This window comes from Doryrhamphus excisus, chromosome 6 (genome assembly GCF_030265055.1).
Source record: "Doryrhamphus excisus isolate RoL2022-K1 chromosome 6, RoL_Dexc_1.0, whole genome shotgun sequence".
NCBI classification, from domain to species: Eukaryota; Metazoa; Chordata; class Actinopteri; order Syngnathiformes; family Syngnathidae; genus Doryrhamphus; species Doryrhamphus excisus.
The window spans coordinates 16724419-16738319 of NC_080471.1; the positions used below are offsets into that span (position 1 = coordinate 16724419).

The 13901-nt window shown below is 41.0% G+C and overlaps 2 protein-coding genes across 5 annotated transcripts; one reads left to right on the top strand and one right to left on the bottom strand.

The window, feature by feature from the left end:
• Positions 1 to 295: 295 nt before the first annotated feature.
• Positions 296 to 12153, top strand: bnip2 (BCL2 interacting protein 2). 4 transcript variants are annotated; one of them, XM_058075003.1, is made up of 12 exons: positions 297 to 972; positions 4758 to 4853; positions 4966 to 5033; positions 5496 to 5672; positions 7552 to 7734; positions 8147 to 8249; positions 8317 to 8448; positions 8533 to 8619; positions 8698 to 8796; positions 9171 to 9206; positions 9462 to 9489; positions 11623 to 12153. In XM_058075003.1, the coding sequence occupies exons 1-11, from the start codon at positions 677 to 679 to the stop codon at positions 9481 to 9483; spliced, it is 1299 nt and encodes a 432-aa protein (XP_057930986.1). In that variant the 5' UTR covers positions 297 to 676; the 3' UTR covers positions 9484 to 9489; positions 11623 to 12153. The 4 variants fall into 4 exon arrangements, with proteins under 4 accessions (XP_057930984.1, XP_057930986.1, XP_057930987.1 ...); XM_058075001.1 differs by lacking the exon at positions 9462 to 9489 and having other exon boundaries at positions 296 to 972; XM_058075004.1 differs by lacking the exon at positions 9171 to 9206.
• gcnt3 (glucosaminyl (N-acetyl) transferase 3, mucin type) lies at positions 11785 to 13888 on the bottom strand (the record flags this gene model as incomplete). The annotated part of the gene is made up of 1 exon (XM_058076157.1): positions 11785 to 13888. A coding segment is annotated over one exon (1302 nt), but the record flags the coding sequence as incomplete, so codon positions are not given.
• Between the last annotated feature and the right edge of the window lie 13 nt (positions 13889 to 13901).

Genomic DNA, 13901 nt, shown 5'->3' on the forward strand with positions numbered 1-13901 from the left:
TTATTCCACAGAATAAGAAATGAGTTGGAATTTGTATTCATGAATATACGTACAGTATACGTCGGCGACAGCTATCAGCATTCTTCGTTGTTAACTAAGGCAGAGATGGCTACCTAAAACAGTATGCTAGCAAGTGGTAGCCAGTTAGGTTAGAGTTAGAGTTGTTTTTTGTTTGTTTCTTTCGACTTTTTCCTGATTACGGAGTCGCCAGAGCGGATCTTTTTGGTATTGGAAGGCGACATTTTTTATATAACTGCGGGTTGATGACGTCACTACACACGTAGACGTATTTTACGTCAGTTACGTACGCTGGGAGTTCACTAGTGTTAGTAGTTTAGCGGAAGGAAGGAAAGGAGCCGACAAGTGGGTTCATTACGCAGTGTTACTTAGGCAAAGCTCTGACTGTTTTTAAACCCCCACTGCGCTTTCCGTAACATATTTGGGGTTTTCGATTAAGCTTTTTTTCAACCGGTGCGTCGTTCGGTACAGTTTGTTTGAGACGATATGTAGTGAGTGGGTAATGAGCTAGTTGTCAACGACAACAAAGCGAGCTATTCGGCGTGCTAAAGCTAGCATGCTAAGCACAAACTACTAAAGGAGTTGTGTCATATGTATGCTGTGTGACTGATATAGTTTACGTTATAAAGTGGTGTTTCTCGCTTCAACTGGGTGATTTATGGCCTCGGATGTGATAGAAAGTGAAGCGGCTCTGAAGGGTGGAAATGACATGAATTTGAACAATAGTCGTCCAGATTTTGGCACACCCAGGCGGACGTCCAGCCCGTCGTCTTCTGGGGTGTCTGGAGAAGTTGAAGAGGAGGAACTGGACGAACTGCAACACAGCACAGCGTCCACAGTGGAAAATGGCGAGGAGGCACTTGAGGAGAGTCTAACCAAAACAAACAGCTCACAGGAAAGGACGACTGTTGACAATAGACAGAAATCTGATGCTGCACCTGAACCCATTGGAAGGTATGTTGGAATAAATCCATTTCATTAGGTACACATCCAAAACATGGTAGTGAACTATTGAGGCACACTGAAGGACAAAATGTGGACATCTGCTTTATTTGATTGACAACAGGTAGCTTGCCACCAATACTTAAGATTGGTATACAGTGGTGTGAATAAAGTGTTTGCCCCCTTCCTAATTTAGTTTTTGTTTGCCACACTTAAATGTTTCGGATCATCAAAAAAAAAATTAAATATAAGGGGGAAACATTCAAACCTACATGGTCCTGTGTTTCAAAATACTCTGTGGTTTGACAAGACCGCAGGTGAACTTTTTGGAAGGTGTGTCCCATTACATCTGGTGCCGCATTTCAGAAAAAGAACATCATACCAACAGTAAAGTATGGTGGTGGTAGTGTGATGGTCTGGGGCAGTTTTTTTGCTTCAGGACCTGGAAGACTTGCTGTGATAAATGGAACCGTGAATTCTGCTGTCTACCAAAAAATCCTGAAAGGAGATTGTCTGGCCATCTGTTGGTGTCCTTAAGCTGAAACCAACTTGGGTTCTGCAGCAGGACAGTGATCCAAAACAGACCAGCAAGTCCACCTTTGAATGGCTGAATAAACACAAAATAAAGACTTTGGAGGGGTCTACTCAAAGTCCTGACCTGAATCCTATTGAGATGCTGTGGCATGACCATATGTTTTTCAGTTTCAGAGAGTTTTTTCTAACATGGACGCTCTGTGACATCATAGAATGCCGGGCTTCCTAATATGGGTGTATATGGCCTGGTGTTAGCAATGTCCCCAAGGAAGTGTTTCTTTGGGTGTGAGGGAAAGCTTACAATTTATTTGTAAACTTAAAAATTGGTTTACAATTCCTAACGAGGCAAACATCAGGCAGAGGTGGTTGTGGTGAAAACCCAAACCTAAGATTTGTTGTGATGCTGCAATCCAACCCACCTAGCTAGCTTGTCATAATCAAGCTAGTTATGAATCAACACTGCATTAGCCCAGTACGTGGCTGCCTGCTATAGAGAATATTAGTACAAGAAATGTGGATTGACTTACTGCCATCTTGGCATGCTTTTCCAAACACTCATGTGTTGTTGATGTTTACATTTTACTGTGCATGCCCCCATTGACTATTCTGTTTGATTATAGCTGTAGACCAGAGATTGGGATATTCTTTTCCTTGTACACCATTGTTTTTGGAAAAGTCATTCAGAAATATTCCATTCGGAAAGACGAAAAACTGCTCATGTAACCGTGGCTACTGAGGATGTTGATTTCAAGCTGCATCAAGTCTTGATGAGTTGCATCTTTAATTTCCTTGTAGTCAACATGATGTAATCTTCAAAATTTGTCCAGTTCTTTGATGTCTTTTAAAAGTATTTTGGCTTTCTCTTGTCCCCCCACTTATCTTGATGTAGATTTTGCCATTGGTGCTCCAAGTACTGTGAATTTTACCCTGCTTCTGTAAGTCGTGTGCCTTTTTGGCTATGTCGGCATTGCTTTTTGTGAGATGCTCATTGACATAGAAATTTGTTTCCTTCAGCTTACGTTTCTGCCTTAGCTATGCTGTCTTGTTTTTCCTGTTGTTGAACTTTTATGATAATGACAGGTGTGGTGGTGCTATTCCTGCTAGACATTGGGATGGATCTATACATGTTGTTGACATCCAAATCCACTACTTTGACCGCAGAGAGATGGCCAAATGTTGCTCTGTTGGAGTAACATCTTGTGCTTCTGTTGTCAGCTGCACTAGGATAAGATGTGCGTGTTATGTGAAACCCAGTCACAATCACATTGTTCATGCGCATCAGCTGCTACATATCATTCATTCTGTACTTCATTTGCACTTCATTACAATTCTTTTCATTATTATGCTTTATTAAAGCATAGACTTTTTCTTACAGTGTATCCATTTATTTAGAGAGCGATGATGATTTTCATTCTTCAAATACTGAATCTTATTCGGGATTTCACATCTTCATTCTGTCTATCTGTTTTGCTGTTTAGCCCCTTGCCGTTTACAGAGCACCTTGTCATTCAACATCACAATTTTCTCCCGTAGTGTACCCGGTTCCTGGCTTCTTTCCACGTCCCAACTGCTCTGTAGTTGCAGTGCCAGATACAGAAGCAGAATCAGTTTTTCTAGGTATAACATGTCAAAACCTTTGAAGATCAGGCATTAGCAACTGCAACTGGAATGAAAAAGAAAAAAATGTTTCAAAATGTCAAAGCATTGTCAAATTAATATCTGACATGGGCGTCTGCAGTGGAAGATGCTAAGTTTAGTGTTCGTTTCTGTGTTACTATGTGAAATCAAGGAAGGAAGTCAGGGTAATGTTTAAGAGGCCCAAAATATGCCAAAATACTGTCGGATATAATACAGTCATAAATATGCCTGTTACTACAAGGTCATAGCGTGTATATAGAACTGAGGTTTTTGGAGGTGTGCTAAAATCGCCTTTGTAGGCAGCATAGGTGGATTCCGTTTTGTGCAGTAATGAGCTGTTGCTTTTCTATCTGTTTCTATAGCTTTAGAATGCTCAGAAAAGAGAACATGTTCATGTCTCATCTAAGGATTGTAGATGATGGCTAAAATTTTAAAAACAAAAGAAGTGCAGTTTTTCTTTAAATCTGATGATTCCTGTACCACCCTCAATGTTGTATGCTATTTACGGATTAGTTGCATATGTAAGCTCCACGGGTTAAACCGAATACACTGAAAGGTTGAGGAGTACCAAAATGCCCAGCATGTTTCTGTGTCTGAGCATGCAAATAACGCTCATATATGATTACTGCATCAAAGGCAGCTCTGTACAGGAATCATGCAAATGGTCATCATTAGCGAAGGGAGCCTTGTGGTTTCGGGAAACTAAGCCTTTTAAATACAAGCTTATAAGCTTTTCAAGGTAGCTAGTGATCTGATTAGGTAGCAAGTTGTAAATTCTAACAGTTTACGTACTAGAAAACTCACATCAGCAATGACTTCTGCACCAATAAATCAAAGGATGCAGCTCAGAGAAAATATGGGAAACGTTGGAAATATGTGTTTTGACGCTTATGTTCCATTTACATAACGGACTTGTATATTAACTAAGCTACAGCAATGTTGTTATTGGAGCAGCTAACATAAAAAAACTATACCTGGCAGACTAACACAATGCCTTGCTAGCCATTCTTGTCAGCGTCACTCACAGACAGAGGAGTCGATACCTAGGTCTCAATTTCGCTACGAAGACTCAATAAGATGCTGACAAATGACTGAAGTACACAACTTGTGCTGGAACCCACAGCCATCCCAAGGAAAGCGGACATTGTAAATGTTATCGTTGCATCTACGCTGTTGTTTTTGACGGAAATAGCATAGGCTAAATGTGCAATGTGAAATCGATGCACCGAGGAAAGAAGTTGTGGTAATGTTCTAGCATGTTAGGTGGAGCTGATTTTGTCACAGTCAAAGGGCAAATCTCAGATAAGGCAATGTATGAAGTGTTATTTACATTATTGACAAGACAATGATTATTTGACAGTATATCAGGACAACAACCAACTTTTAAACATGAACATATGCAGAGCTCGGGGCTAAATGGTGGCATTTTGTGAATAAAAGTTGAGGCATTGCAAGTAAATTGCCATTTCTGTTCTCTATACAACATGTGGGGAACTAAATGAGGGCACAATTACTTTCTGGCACATCAACGTTCAGCCAATATTAGTCCACAATGGTTTATACACGTCCGTCATTAAGTGATTATGTCTAACATTTTGTATGATGTTGTTTGTTTTATTATCCAGCCTGGAGCGCCAGGAATCAGTCGCCACGACAGAGGCCCGATTAAGGATGGAAGGAGTTGAGCTTAAGGAAGAGTGGCAGGATGAAGACTTTCCACGGTAGTATTACAAACACTTACATTGTTGGAGGGCATGTGCGGATGAGGCTCACGGAGCTGCACTGCAGAAATCAATAGCTACCCAGAGCTAATCTGATCACTTTGTTTGTTAGGCCTCTGCCTGAGGAAGAGGAGCTTGATGAAGAGTTATTTGCTGGTGCCTCTGAAGAGGGAGACGCTGGTAATGAAAACAGTAGTGAACATAGATGATACATCCACTTGTTGTTGATTGAAAATTCTGATAATATGTGATTGAAGGGGATAAACACAGAGGAAGAGACACTGAAGTACACCTGCACAATTGACTTGGATATCCTGTACAAGAGCCTTTACAAAAGTAACATTTCTCAGTTTGAATTGCTATTAAATGTAGACCCTTTAGATACAGTTCAGGCTTTGGATAATCTGATTTTGCAGATGTACCTAACATGGCCACTCTGTGCATGCTGTGTATAATGTTATCAGAAGTGGTAGTTGCACATGACACAAAGGAGAACACTTGAAAATGAAAATTTTGCATATCACTTTTGCTAAACCCTAACTGAACTTTACAATACATTTTCCGTTCACTTCGCCAAGACTGGAGAGTCATTCTAGGAAAATAATGTGAAATAATGATCAATATTCTGCATCTTCTATATAGGCTATGCAGTGAACCATGGCAAGAAGGAGAAGAAGAAGCTCACGGCTCCGGACATTAGTCTCACTCTCGACCGCAGTGAAGGTTCCATTCTTTCTGATGAGTTGGATGAAAGTACAGAGTTAGATTTGGATGACATGGACACACCTTCTGACAACAGCAATGAGTTTGAATGGGAAGGTAAGGGCCTCTTACAACAAATAGTGTTTGCAGTGCCCTGCTCGGTCAACTTTGCTATGTTAAGATGCTTGGTCACTATTCAACCTGAAGTGTTGCAATGTACATGCACTGATTTCCTGGTCATACTCAATGTGTACTAAAGTACTGGGTCACCTGGCCTTCACACTGACAAGGGTAACTGTTTCTACAACATTTAATTGACTATTGAGACTTCACGTTTTCTGTCCATGTAGTGTGTTCCTTCCTTGGTTCCACAGGTTTTGGGAAGGCAGCAGACTGCCTGAGGTGTTAGTTAAAATTTGCTGTGTTGTTTTTGTCTTTCCACACTGCTGCCTTCCGCTTTTTCACGTGGAAGGATTGTTTCCATTGCCTGTCTGGAAACAGGCTGCAGGCCAGCGACAGGTTTCTCTCTTGCTTGTGGTAAGGTCTCGGACAGTTCCTCCCTCATTTATGGTCAATTAAACCTTGTTGTCCAGATTAATAATAATATATTTTTTTTAATCATTGGCTTTTAAATATATTTTTTCCATAATTATTTTTTTTGCATGACGTTTTTCCCCTTTTCTGAAATCTACTACTTTTTAGGAAAACACCACAAAATAAGTAAAAACTGAAAGCATTATTTAGACACTGTGTATGAGCCACAGTTTCTTCAAGGACAACAGTAGTTATTGCATGTTAATGTGGCTCAAACTTTCCTTTGCTACCTCAAAATCAAGGCACAAATATAACTCCATAGATATGCACTTCCAAAAAAAAACAGCTCTTTAGGGCTAATGCAGCTGACCAGCTCTCTCCTCAACCATCATCGCTCACCCACAACACTGAGCCAACAAGGCAAATAGAATTGCAATTTGCTGATGGAGCCGCGGACTCAAGCCGGACCCCGACTAAAATTCAGAAAAGTAGGGATGCCCAAAGTGCGGCCCAGGGGCCATCCGCGGCCTCTGGCTGATTTGTCATTGCATCGCTGTAGACACAAAATTTAAAATAAAGCAAAAGGCACAATGAGAAAACACGGAAATGTTGACGCCAACAACCAACAAGGTTGGTCGAAATCAGGAATCTTGGGCGCAAAGAGGTTGGTGACCACTGGTGTAAATGTTTGTTCGTGATTCATAATTCATCCACCTCACAGGCATGGCATATCAAGATGCTGTTTGGACAGCTTGATTATTGCACTGGTGTGCCTTGTAGTTGGTCAAAATGTGCAGTTTAACTCTTGTAAAAAGACAAATAGAAAACTCGTATGCTCAGATTGAGTTATTTGTGTACTTGTAAAGTACAAGTGGAGCAGAAAATATAAATATGACTAATGATCTGATACTTAATCTCAAATATTTAAATCGTGAAGGTAAATTGTTGCTGTTGATGATTTTTGGCTGTCTGAAGCATGTCCATTTCTGTTATTTCACCGTAGCATGCCAAGATCATCCACTCTGTATCAATGCATAGAAGAATGTGAGAGGTGCAGGTTGTAAATGAAATGATTTACTGCATTTCCTCAAAGTAATGCATCATCCACTTGAGCAGACCCCACAAAGTGGTGTTGGTCCATGTTTACTGTTTATTGTTTCTTTTTTTTCTCATAGCAGTTAGTCCCATTACTTAGTTTTGATGTTTTGAAGTAACCAAGCAAATAATAAAATTAAAGTGTTAGTTGTTTAATGTTTCAGCTTAAAAAAAAGGGTTGTGCTCTCCACAATTCAGGAACTACAGGATGCATGCCACTGTTGGAGGAAATGCAGTATTTTATAATTCAGATGCAGCATGCTTACCACAATGATCAGTCTATCAACAAATGTTTGAGTGATTACTTAATCAAACCATGTATACAAAATACAGAATAACTATTTTGTGTCCCCTTTTCCTCTCCCAGATGATCTCCCCAAGCCCAAATCTACAGAACTACTAGAGAAGGGCGTAGAGTCAGTCCAGCAGTACTCTGCTTCAGAGGAAAGGGAGGAGGGCAGACGCTGGCGGGTGTTTCGCATCGGAGACCAGGAGCACAGGGTAGACATGACGGCCATTGAGCCCTACAAGCGGGTTATAAGCCATGGAGGTCAGTGTAGAGGACACATCTCAACAGCAGCACATTTCGTGTTCTTGGGTTGATTGCATGAATAAGTCTTATTTACATACAAAAGGTATTGGGGTGTTCACACACTGCTGTGGGATGATATTCCATAGGCAGACTGTGGCGTCATTACTGAACATAAGATGTTTGACAAAGACATGCTGTTTTTCTGTGGCACGCATCAAAGCGTTGAAACCAATGCAGAGTGTGAACTCTTCCTGCCTCTTTGTGTGATAAATTTATCCTCCCAGGCCTTGAGCCCCCTGCGATGAGACTTTTTTGTGTGAATGAGAAATGTTGTCACGTTTTAATCTAGTGAGAGCTTGTGACACAAGATCTAGATAATATAGATGTATATAATAAAGGTTTGATAGTGGTTGTTTTCCCTGGTCCCCAGGTTACTACGGAGATGGCTTGAATGCCATAATTGTTTTTGCCGTGTGCTTCATGCCTGAGAGCAGTCAACCAAATTACAGATACATCATGGACAATTTATTCAAGTAAGTCTTTGCATACCTAGTGAGAGAACATTTTATAACCTCGGCTAATGGAATGAAACTCTTGAAGGTATGTCATCGGCACACTGGAGCTTTTGGTGGCAGAGAACTACATGATTGTCTATCTCAATGGGGCAACCTCTCGGAAAAAGATGCCAACCGTCGGCTGGCTCCGAAAGTGTTATCAGCAGATTGACAGGAGGTGAGTGTCACTATAAAACTATTAAATATCAACATGGTGTCTTAAATTGATGTGTATAAAGGCTTATCACTTCCTGTTTTCCAGGTTAAGGAAGAACCTAAAGTCATTGATAATTGTCCATCCCTCTTGGTTCATTCGCACCGTGTTGGCACTCACAAAGCCTTTCATCAGGTAGCTTGAATGATTTGGAAGAGACAGAGTACACCTTCTATATGAATGAGTTGATTTTAACAATACATTTTCTTACAGCTCCAAATTTAGTCAGAAAATCAAATACGTGTACAGCCTGACAGACCTTGCAGAGTTGGTTCCAATGGAGTATGTGTCCATACCAGATTGTATCAAGCTGTGAGTATCTTTGTTCCTTTTCATACAACCACCACACATCACAGTCTCTGATGTAATTATTCCACCATTAAAATGATGTATATTTGCAGCCTTAATCACCCAAAAGCATGGCAGTGGAGGCTAGATCAAATGTGCTTGCAGTGTCATCTCAAAGTAATACAATCTCAGGCTATGAAAGTTCTCAAATCCGTCTAAACAGTTTTTCAGACCAGGGTAGCTAGTTTTCATACCTTGCAAGGTCAGCCAACATGCAGTCTTCAAAACGTGCTCAAATCTTTTGTCATCTTATCTTCTTGTGACCATGTGTATGAAATAGCTTTGAGTGTTTGGTTGCTTTTTTTCTATTAAACTTAATTTCCCTACCCCTTCCTAAGGTTTGACGAGGAAAAAAATAGGAAAAGCCGTAAAAGGTATTATGCATTTTTTACCCAGGACTTGGTGTCAGCACTTTGCTTTTCACAAAACTAACAAAAATACGCTGAGCCTTAGAGAGCACCCTAGCACACCCCACTCTGTCTCTTGTTAATGTTTTATGTCTATTGCATTTGTACCAAAACCCGTAACTCTTTCCATCAGCAAATGACATGTTTATGTACTATGTGGCTTAATTTGAAGTGTCTCCCTGTATTGATGATTATTTGCATGTTTGTTTTCTTTGATAAAAGGATTACAATGGGATTTTTTTGATATTTGGTAAGTGAATTCCTGTTTTCATAACTGAAATGGGTGGGACAACCAGGAAGTAGCCGGCCATCGTCACCGTAGTTGTGTGGTTTGCACGATAACCGCGTGCTCACATTGTTCCTCCTCCTCCTCCCCTTCACTGATTTGAGCCTTCACAGCTTGTTTGCATGACTTACCACAAATCTAATGGTCACAAGTCTGTGCGCTTTGAAGTAATACGCACATTGGAGTGAAAGCTGTTCTTTTGGTTTGGGTTTTTAATTTGACATTTAAGAGCGGATGCTTGAACACTGTAGCGTATTAAGTACACATATTTCTAAATGCCACAATGTTGCACTGCTGCTATAAACATCTTTTAGGTACAAACACGTGAATCTTATTGAGCATTTAGACTAAAGCGCTGGACTTGCAGGTAAGACCTACGTAATCAATACAGTAGGATTACACAGGAAACTACAAAAGTGATATCATGTATAAAAAATGTTTGTGTATCTGCATCCAACAACACTACTGTATTTCTCTGTGTGGATTTTGCATGTTCTCTCCGTGCGTGTGTGGGTTTTCTCCGGGTACTCCAGTTTCCTCCCACATTCCAAAAACATGCTAGGTTAATTGGTGACTCCAAATTGTCCATAGGTATGAATGTGAGTGTGAATGGCTATTTGTCTATATGTGCCCAGTGATTGGCTGGCGACCAGTCCGGGGTGAAACCGGCCTCTCGCCCGAAGTCAGCTGGGATAGACTCCAGCATATCCCAGTGACCCTCGTGTGGATAAGTGGCATAGAAGATGGATGGATGGATGGATGGATGGATGCATAGTAACAGCAAAAAGATCACCACAGGAAATAAATCTGTTCCAGAGTCAAACTGTCACCATCATAAAAACCTTATTGACTATACTGGCAATGTTAGATTTTAACATTCTCAACTGTCATAATATAGTATAAAAATCATAATATGGAATAAAAATAAGTTGAGCAATGAAAATATACTAGGACATAAAAATCCTAACTTGTAGTGTAACTTGTAGTTGATGTTTGACACCATTCTTTTAAAGATTCTTAATTGTCATACAAGTGTAAAAAGAAGTTAAACAATGTTAAGATTAGATGTAAAAAGAATATCTAACTTAAAAGTCAAGCCATGATTATACCAAAACATGAAAAAAAAAAAATCTTAGCTATGCGTGATGCGAAAATGACTTGCACTTTTCACCTTTTTAGTATTATTCAACTTCCATCTAAGTGTAAAAAGATTTTTAGCAGTCAGAAAACAGAACAACTTGGCTGTGACAAGTAATGTTGTGGATGGACTCTCTGAAGGACTCAGACCATGAGAAACAAAATTCTCTGGTCTGATGAGACAGAAATGTAACTCTTTGGAGTGAATACCAGGCGTTGCATTTGGAGAAAACGTAAATGTGTTAATCATGACTTAATTTGAAAACCATGATTAATCTGCTTAAACATGACTTCTGAAAGTGACCACTAAGCAGTTCTTTTCCACTTCTGATGGTGTTTTTGGCGTGACACGAGGAACGTAACATGCATTGCCAATCCAGGATTCACCTGCCTGTGTGTAGTTGCTTGTTTCGTTTACTCCACCATCGGTCCAGTCCATGATTAGCAACCCCAAATTCTTCAATGGATTTTACCGACTCAACGCTCTGGTTCCCTATTTGCTGGTGCACCTTTGCCCTCCACTCAACTTTCTATGAATCTGCTTGGATATAGCACTCTGGGAACAGACTGTTTTCCTTCATGATTGTGTATCCTACCGACCCAGACTGACACCATTTAAAGGCTCGGGAAACATTTGCAAGTGTGTTGAGTTAAAAAAAAAAAAAAAGTGTGTGAAATAATGACTTTTTCACAATAGTCACATGTTTCCAACATGGAAAAAAAAGTTAGAAATAGTTCATGTTGTATGAAATTACTACATTTCGGTTTCACCTTCTGAAGTGACAAATATATTTTACATTACCATTGGTTCTATTAGGCCTATTAAGTACATTGTTCTCTCATCCCACCACTTGACTTACATGACTTTTAATGTTAAACAGCAGTGTGAATTAAACCAGACATCAATAGAAATATTTGTGCAGTCGTTACATTTATACTGATACCCGTCTGTATGCGCAGGATTGACCAGGGTGTGCATGGAAAAGTAGAGACGGCCGCCGCTGCCATCCCCGAGTGACCTCTGAGAAATGGAGCAAGAGAACGATGAATGTTTAAACCGCTGCCACTTTTTTTGTTTCTTGTGTGTTTTTGGGTGATGTGACTGGAAAAGTGCCTTGTTGAACCCATGCTGCCTGTTACATATTGTGGAACATTTTTACTTCTTGTGGCAAACTTCTTCTCCACACAGAGAGAGGTTCTTAATCCTTTTATTTACTGCCCCTCTATCATGTAAGAATGAGCTTGTTTCCTTGTTACTGTTGAAGGCACTCTGTTACAGATCAATGATTGATGCATGTACTGCTTTATTACATTTAGATATTTATATTCAAAAGGTGACAAAAGTAATATATTTTTATGGTTGCTCTTGATTTTAAAAATGCATTTTAGGTCTCTGACCCCACCTTTATTTTATTGTCCTGGGAAAAGTGTTTTTTTTTTCATGTGGCAGGACAACACTTTCACAATCGGCAAATCAAAAAGTGTTTCGGTCACCATTTACTCCGCTATTGAGCATATTTTATTATCTTGACAGTTTTACAATTTTACTTAAAAAACCAAGTGCTATGGTAGTGGGTACAGTATGTATTATACCCAGTGTCCACTAGATGGCACTACACTTCATTGTAAAAATGCTGAACATGTTGGGTTACACATTTGTTCAAGATGCAAAGAGGACAATTCTAAATATATTTTTCATGTTTTTTCCTGACAAATTGGGGACATAGGATGCCACTTGTGTAATCTGACTAATAAGAGACAAATGTACACATGTAACAAAAGCCATTAAACTGGACGGCCAGAGACAAGAATGAGAAACTGTGGTTATTATGCTAAGATATATTTGCATAAATACATTGGTGGGTGCACTCATTTGGTCATTTGTGAGTAGTTTGTGAAGGCATCTAAGGTATCTAATAGAATATTATCCTGTGCCTAAAGCTTTAAAATAGAGAATAGCCTCCAAGCATCTAATGACAATGTCATCCACCAGTGGATCAAACTTATTAGCCAGGAGGTGTTGTTGTCTAAGGAGCCACTGCAGGTCCCCAACCCCATACACACAAACAGCTCTTCTATTCACCCCAGTGCATGGATCATACGGTGCCCCTTTTCTCACATCTCCTGCTAAATAGCTCCACTTGACCACCCGAGCCATGGCCTGCATGTCCGACACGTCATACTTTGCGTTGGCGGGCATGGCTCCTGGCACAGAGGGCATCCGCTGCAAAGTAGCCCACAGGTGCTCATCTGGACTGTAGGTGTCCTTCTCCCACTCCAGCAGGGCCCTGACCTCGTTGTCCTGCAGCACATGTTCCACAAAGGCCCTGGTGACCACAAAATACGCGTTCCCAGAGAACATGGGGCTTGTAATGGGTGGCGGGCTCTTCTTCACATCAGTCCTGGTGATGGAGTCGGAGATGTTGTAGTGATACTGCCAACGCTGCTTCTTGTAGTCGTTGGTGGCTTCCGTTTCCATGCTGTTCCTTCCATGGAGGGCCTTCAGTCCTTGCACTATCTCCCTGTTGGTTTTAATAGGGAAATCTGTACCACAGGTGTTGAGCAGGTACCTCCACTTCACGTGTGACTTTAACAGACTTTCCATGCAGTTCAAATCTGCCTGTACTCGAGACCATGAAGCGTAGACCACACTCTCCAACTTACCAGCTATGAATACGTTCTCAAAGCAGGAAACTATGGCTTCCACGGCCACGTGGAACTTCCTTGTGGATTTCCGGTCCACGTGCACGCAGTAGACGTTCTGGGGAGCGTAAACGGCCCGCAGGAGGCGCTCGAACATCTCGATCTGGTCGTGGATCACCATGGAGTACGCGATGGGGAAATCCCTCTCCTCCTCACTGAGTGGAACCATGAAGTAGCCTCTCTGGGCAACGTAGGCTCCACACTCCTGAGTTATGTTCATGTAGAAGTCCTCAGATAGCAAAACACGTCTGTGCACGGAAGACAGAAGAACCTCCAAGTGCTCCTTGTGGTTCTCCAGGTCTGCTGTGAGGATAGCGGAACAGGCTGACAGGTCAGCGGAGAGCTGCTGTGGTACTGGGATGTCGGGCTTCCAGAGGATGAACAGCCCGAGAAGAGCCATGGGGATGAGGGACAGAATCTTAAGCAGTCGTCGGCCTTTGAGGAACCTGTCAAAGATTCTTCTCTTGTTCATTGCAGACAAGGAGAGCTCCTCGATGGATCCACATTGGACAACACAGCGTATTTATTAGTGGACT

Coding starts and splice junctions, on each gene's coding strand:
- bnip2 (XM_058075001.1), top strand. CDS start 677: ATGGCCTCGGATGTGATAGAAAGTGAAGCGGCTCTGAAGGGTGGAAAT. Junction 4,854..4,965: donor CAGGATGAAGACTTTCCACG/GTAGTATTACAA, acceptor TTTGTTTGTTAG/GCCTCTGCCTGAGGAAGAGG. Junction 7,735..8,146: donor GCGGGTTATAAGCCATGGAG/GTCAGTGTAGAG, acceptor CCTGGTCCCCAG/GTTACTACGGAGATGGCTTG.